The following is a 6,387-nucleotide window of genomic DNA, read 5'->3' as shown; positions in this document are numbered from 1 at the left end:
TTGACTGCCCTCTAGTGATATTTGGTCATCATTACACCATTCTGGTTCTATGACTTGTGAAAGCCTGGAATCCAAAAATATTATTATTGTTTCATTATGAAGTGAAACAATAATGAAACTGAGCAATATTCTGTGTGGATTCCGAGCTACGGTCATTGGTCTTCATCCTTGAACTGAAAGAAGAATCCTCAACACAATCCCAGTGATGTACAAAGTTTATTTTTGTCAATGCAGGTACATAACTACAGATATTACAGATGTAAAAGCTGTGGTAATTTCTTTGGGTTGTAACATTCCGTCAAGCATATATTTGGACAAATAACATTGCTCTTTTATCTATAGTTGTGAACAGTGCCTTGTATAGTGGTTGAGACTTTGCAGTATTTTGGCTTCATGTAATGGAATGGACAAAAAAGGCAAAATGGTGGTTCTGACAGTAACATTTAAGTCTCAGTTGGGGAAAGTAATTAAGGCTTTGATGATGGACCTCTGATGCTACTAAACATATTGACAATGCTTGCCTGCTTATTCTTACCTTTTTTTTAAATTGCATTTCTAGTTCTGCTCTCTTTTCTTAATTTGAATTATGAACATGAAACTGAAGAACAACATATAGAAAATGTGTGAGTTAGTGCATTGGGGTAACATTCAAATGCATGTTTTCTTCGGTCTCATTCAGTGCCATGAACTTATAACTAGCAACTACTAAAGTGTGCATATTCTTTGAATGAATCTGATAATCTGCCTGAAAAGAGAAACATTTGCAAGCAAGACTGCATTTATAGAAATGTTCCAAATTCTTAGCCCCATTACTTATATATTTAAGTTGAAGTCAGTCATGCATTGTTGCTTGCTTTTATTTTCCTGTTCTGCCCACTTTGTCGATCATCTGTGGAATGGTTGAGGAATGTGTTTTAGTTTGGTTCCTATTTGCCATAGTCATACATTTTCAATCTAAAGCAATTGTTCTGCTGTACATGCCATGCAGTTTATTTATTATGCATATTTATGTGCAGTTATTTTCTCTCAAAATGGACTTTTTTACATATTTAAGAGACACCAGTGTAAGATATTATTGCTGAAAAACTCAAAAGTATAAAGCATATCTACTAGCTTGTGTCTTAGTTCTACAACAACTTAGAAATCATGTCATGTGAATCTTGTCATCTTGCTCTGTCATCTTGCTGTTAAATAAAAGTGAGTCTAGAACTGTGCATTGTATATTACTTTGCAGAACTCATTAAGGCATGCATTTCCAGGAGTCCGCACTTTGTTTAAGACCATATGCTTAGGGAGGGTTGTGCAGCTGCATCTATTCTCCTATAATTTGTTTCCAATAATGTTTTCTACCAAGGACTACCATACATAAACCACAGCACACAACCCATCAACACATTAGTTGGGCCTGTAGAATTATATTGAGTTTGCCGCAAAAAGTCATTATTAAATAATATACTGATGCCACTGATTTAACTGAGCGCCGTATTCATAATGGAAAAAAATTAGCAACAATTACATTCTAATAAAATGGTGTCATACTGGAATAAAACCAACACAAGGCAGTGATCGTTTTCAGCATAACCTAAACATACAGTAGGTGACTTGTAGGTATAGCCTACTGTTGGGCTACTGTATTGACATATCTTCCAATATCTCCCCACGTTTTTTGGTCCAGAGAAATCACTGAGTGTTCAGAAAGCGCAGGAGATGTTCATCTTTTAACTTATCAGCTTTAGTTCAAATGAAAAGCATCAAATCAAGCATTCGGGTGATTGCACACCCTATCTAAAACAACTCTGAATACCTCAATGTCATACACATACAATCACACAAGACAGATTCAATTGGGCCATTTTTTGTTTGTGAAAGTATCAGTGACAAGTGTTAACATTTGCAATCTTCTTAATCATTCCCTCATATCTCAATCCATCCCAGCTCATTCTCTAAGGGCCAGTAATTCTAATCCTAGCCTACTTGAGAGGCGGCCAGACTCTGTCTCCATACCCCCCTGCCCCCTCACCGCTGAAGGAGAGGGGTGAGGGGGCACCAGGGGTGTACAGGTCAGAGTCTGTGTCTGATTCACCCTCCGCAATGAAGGGTCTAACCCTGGCGCAGAGCGATGCCCCTGCTCCCGTTTCTGCCACCGCCCCTGCCGCCCCATTGAAGAACGATGCCCCAAAAAAGTCCTCCTTGGCCTGGGAGATGCTGAACCCACTGAAGGAGCGCTCCAGCTCCTCATGGTCCACTGATGGGATGGACAGGGACGTGTCACTCTCAGCGGCGGGCAGCGGGGCCACGTCTGGCTGACGCCTCTGCCTCCTGTTGCGCTTCCTGCCCTGGGAAGAGCCTTCCCGGCTACTGCCCCCTCCTGCCCAGGAGGAGCGCTCGTGGATGGGCGGGGGAGGGGGTGGCAGGAGGAACAGGGAGGGGGAGGGTTCTCCGCTGCCCCCCCCTACAGGTGAGGGGGTGTTGGCCACACTGCTGTTCCAGGCGGGCTGGCTGAGGGGGTGCTGCAGCTGGTGCTCCCAGGAGGTGCAGGGGCGGCTGCGGCTGCCGGAGGGCGTGCCCAAAGACCTGGGCTCTGGGGAGCACTTCTTCTTCTCCACGGAGCCCATGGAGCGGAGGACCTCGGCGGCGGAGCAGCTCTTCTCTTCCTTCTCTTCTTTCACCTTCTTTTCCTGCTCCTGCTTCTCCTTCTCCTTCTTGCTATCCTCGGGGCTAACATAAGGGGGCGCCGGGTAGGCCTCCTTGGAGTTGAAATAGGCCTCTGTCTCGGAGCGCGGGATGCCCATGCGCTGCACATACACGTTGACCAGGAAATCCAGCTTTCTGTCCATGGAGCCCACCTGCAGGAAGAGGGAGAGTCCCATGGAACCTCTGCATACTGTTGTGTAGCACGACGATGCCCATAGACACTGATCTTAGGTCAGTTGGGCTTTTCACACCCAAACGGTTATGGTTAGAATTTGGGGAGGGTAATCAGATTACAAACCACAGAGATGAACGGCTAAAAGCAATGGGTTAGAATCACCTGCTTTGGGGAGGGTAATCTGATCCTAGATCAGATTACACAACACAAAGATGAACGCCTAAAAGCAGCAGGTTAGAATGACCTGCTGGTTGTCGACAAACTGTGGCGATTCAACAAAGATGAACGGCTAAAAACAGTGGGTTAGAATCACCTGCTGGTAGTTGACAAACTGTGGCGATTCAACATGTTGCATTGCCACCCCGCTACTTCTAACCATTCGTCGACACGGTGTGTTTAGTCTCTAAGGGCATTTCTACCAAGAGCGTGGACTGTTTAGGACAGAGAGACTGAGATCAGAAGAACACCTGGCTTACCCGTTTCTCCACTTTAACCAGACGTCCCATCATGCTGGGGTCCTCCTCCTCTTTCTCCCCGTCACCTCCACCTTTGGCACCTTTATCTGGAGGACCTTTACCAACAATCTGGTCCACTCTGGCATTTAGAGAAAGCAATATCGAGGATAAAGCTATTGCTTTGATCCAGAGAGTCAAAGAGTTGTGTTTTTAGCAAAAGGAAACATTATAGAGTAGACTAACTTCACAATTTAAACTACGTTTCCCCCTCTGGATTAGTGATGCAGGTGAATAAGGGTTAGATACAATTAGAATGGTAAGACAAAACTAGACTCATGTAGGTGAAGTGAGAGGTTGGTCTCTGTAGAGAGTGCATATGGAATTGGTGCTGAAGAATGATAATGTTCTTTGATGCTGAAAATGTAAATGTTGGTATACTGGAAATGGTGAGTTCCAGGCCTCAACAATTCTTGACTGGAAAAAACGACAACTATGAAAACGAGGAGACAATGCATCATGTGGCATGCTTCACTATGTTTCATGCTTCATTTCCACTGCTTCCTAACAGGGGAGCTCTCCCTCTTTCTCCGATACAAAAGCAGCCTTGTCAAACCCCTGTTGTGTTAGGCTACATGACTCAGCCCTTTGCCTGTGCGTGTGTGCTATTGGCCTTTTGTTCAAAAAGAATAAGACACTGATTTACAATGGAAATAAACATATTGAAGGACATGAAAAGAGCAATTCAGTGACAATTTTAAACTTCAGGTATAATGCTTTATAACTTGTTTTAAGCATGTACAAGCCTTTAATAATGTCTTATATCAAGGTTTGTAATATGTTATGTCTCTTTATGGATACATACTTAAACTGTCTCAAACTGTCTCTTATTTAGTCTGTATCATTATGAGATGATTACAGTATAAGAGATTATAAAGGGTAGGGTCATATATGCTCATGTCAAGTCTTACAATGCATTTTGCCTGAATGCTTTAAGTGTTACCACTCTCACTATAAACTATGGCCCACATTTCCTCCACAAAAATATCCACAAACATTATGAAAGAATAGCGTGAGGGATTTCTCAATCTACTGTTTCTGTTTTTTAGTCTTACTTGACATACTGTATGTAAATTCACTCAGAAGTCTACTGTCTAAAGACATGGTTCGGTCTATCAGGCTTTAGTTTGAGTGATACAATGAGCCGTCATGTAGCCTGAGTTACAAAAGGGTTCTTTTTTATCAAAATTGATAGCACTTTACTAGAGCCCCAATTGACGTAAAGACGTATAACCGTTCTATGTAGCAGAGTGACCTAATACCTGTTATAACAGGTCATGATAACCCACTACACAATTATGACACAATTGTGTGAGTCAGTTGTCATTATCTGTCATCGTTACAAATTAGGATAGGCATTTTATCATTCTTGTGGCTAATGCGCATTATGCAGCCTTTATGTCAACATGACATAAGAATTTCCTTACGTTCTACAGTAATTTACGTATAGGAAAAGTGCAGTCTAGTGACTTAACCTAGGACCTTCTGTAGACTTCTTATGGCGAGGAGTAGATGGGCCAGGAGGCCCCACAATCATATCTACCCTGGCAAGGCACATAGAGAAGATGTGAGCGCAATGCAAAATGAAGCAACACATGGGAATCTGACCATATCAAATATATGGACAAATAAGTCAGAATATATTCCATACATGTAGTTCACACAGTGAATCAGAGGTGAGCTTCTCAAAAGCTTTGTAGCTACCATGGTTCTTTATTTATGTCAAACATAGATCTAACATGTGTTACTTTCTCACAGCTGTGTGACTGGGTTGTTGAGAGAAATAAAGAACCACATTAGCTATGAAATATTCAGGAAAATAGCCCCTATTGGTTGTTTTAACCGAAATGTACACATAGGCCTACAGTTTCATTGTTGGAATATATTTACATATGTGTTGGACATCTATCATCTAATAAAAAAAAAAATGTGGTACTTATTTGAGGGAGAGAAATATGTGAACTCGACATTTCCCTTGACTTGTTAATTCACTTGAACAGTATTTAAGTTGTTCCAAGCTATGAAACATCACTTAAATGTGTCTGTCATTGGGATATGTACCAGAGGAAGGCATAGCACATAGGAGTGGATGTGAGTTCAGTGGTTATCACAACATGCATGTGTCCAGTGACACAACAAAGTATCCAGTGACAAGACAATGTCAAATCTATGCTCTACATTTCTATATGCAATACTCCACCAGACTGAATAAGCCTGGACAGTTATGCAGGGCTATTCAATTACGGTCGAAGTGGGGCAAAACATTTCTGGTTTCCCTTTTCGGAGTGGCTGCATTGCCAAATTTTCTGGACGCCTCTTTTTCCAATAGATAAACAACTGAAGCTTCTGCGCATGTGCGGGATTCGTTCGGCTGCCCAGAGAACAGGATACTCTGCCAAATTTCAATGATGAATTGAGAATGGTGCTTGTTCAATTAAGTTAGATCAAAGCTGAATCAATTATTCATTAGTATTCTACATAACAGAACTGAATATACAGTGGGGAAAAAAAGTATTTAGTCAGCCACCAATTGTGCAAGTTCTCCCACTTAAAAAGATGAGAGGCCTGTAATTTTCATTATAGGTACACGTCAACTATGACAGACAAAATAAGAAAAAAAATCCAGAAAATCACATTGTAGGATTTTTTATGAATTTATTTGCAAATTATGGTGGAAAATAAGTATTTGGTCAATAACAAAAGTTTCTCAATACTTTGTTATATACCCTTTGTTGGCAATGACACAGGTCAAACGTTTTCTGTAAGTCTTCACAAGGTTTTCACACACTGTTGCTGGTATTTTGGCCCATTCCTCCATGCAGATCTCCTCTAGAGCAGTGATGTTTTGGGGCTGTCGCTGGGCAACACAGACTTTCAACTCCCTCCAAAGATTTTCTATGGGGTTGAGATCTGGAGACTGGCTAGGCCACTCCAGGACCTTGAAATGCTTCTTACGAAACCACTCCTTCGTTGCCCGGGCGGTGTGTTTGGGATCATTGTCATGCT

At 41.9% G+C, this 6,387-nt stretch overlaps 1 protein-coding gene across 1 annotated transcript in view; it reads right to left on the bottom strand.

The window, feature by feature from the left end:
• Positions 1 to 226: 226 nt before the first annotated feature.
• The window catches only part of LOC311147656 (potassium voltage-gated channel subfamily KQT member 2-like), a gene marked incomplete at its 5' end in the record, with an annotated part of 45,008 nt that continues 38,847 nt past the window's right edge, over positions 227 to 6,387 (bottom strand). Inside the window, 2 exons of the mRNA XM_084184394.1 lie at positions 227 to 2,846; positions 3,346 to 3,463. Coding sequence (XP_084040520.1) covers positions 1,971 to 2,846; positions 3,346 to 3,463 — 994 coding nt within the window. The 3' untranslated portion in view covers positions 227 to 1,970. The remainder of the gene's footprint in view (positions 2,847 to 3,345; positions 3,464 to 6,387) is intronic.

The sequence above is a fragment of the Coregonus lavaretus genome (genome assembly GCF_964263955.1).
Source record: "Coregonus lavaretus genome assembly, chromosome: 20".
Lineage (NCBI taxonomy): Eukaryota > Metazoa > Chordata > Actinopteri > Salmoniformes > Salmonidae > Coregonus > Coregonus lavaretus.
This window is presented reverse-complemented; position numbering and strand designations above follow the sequence as displayed.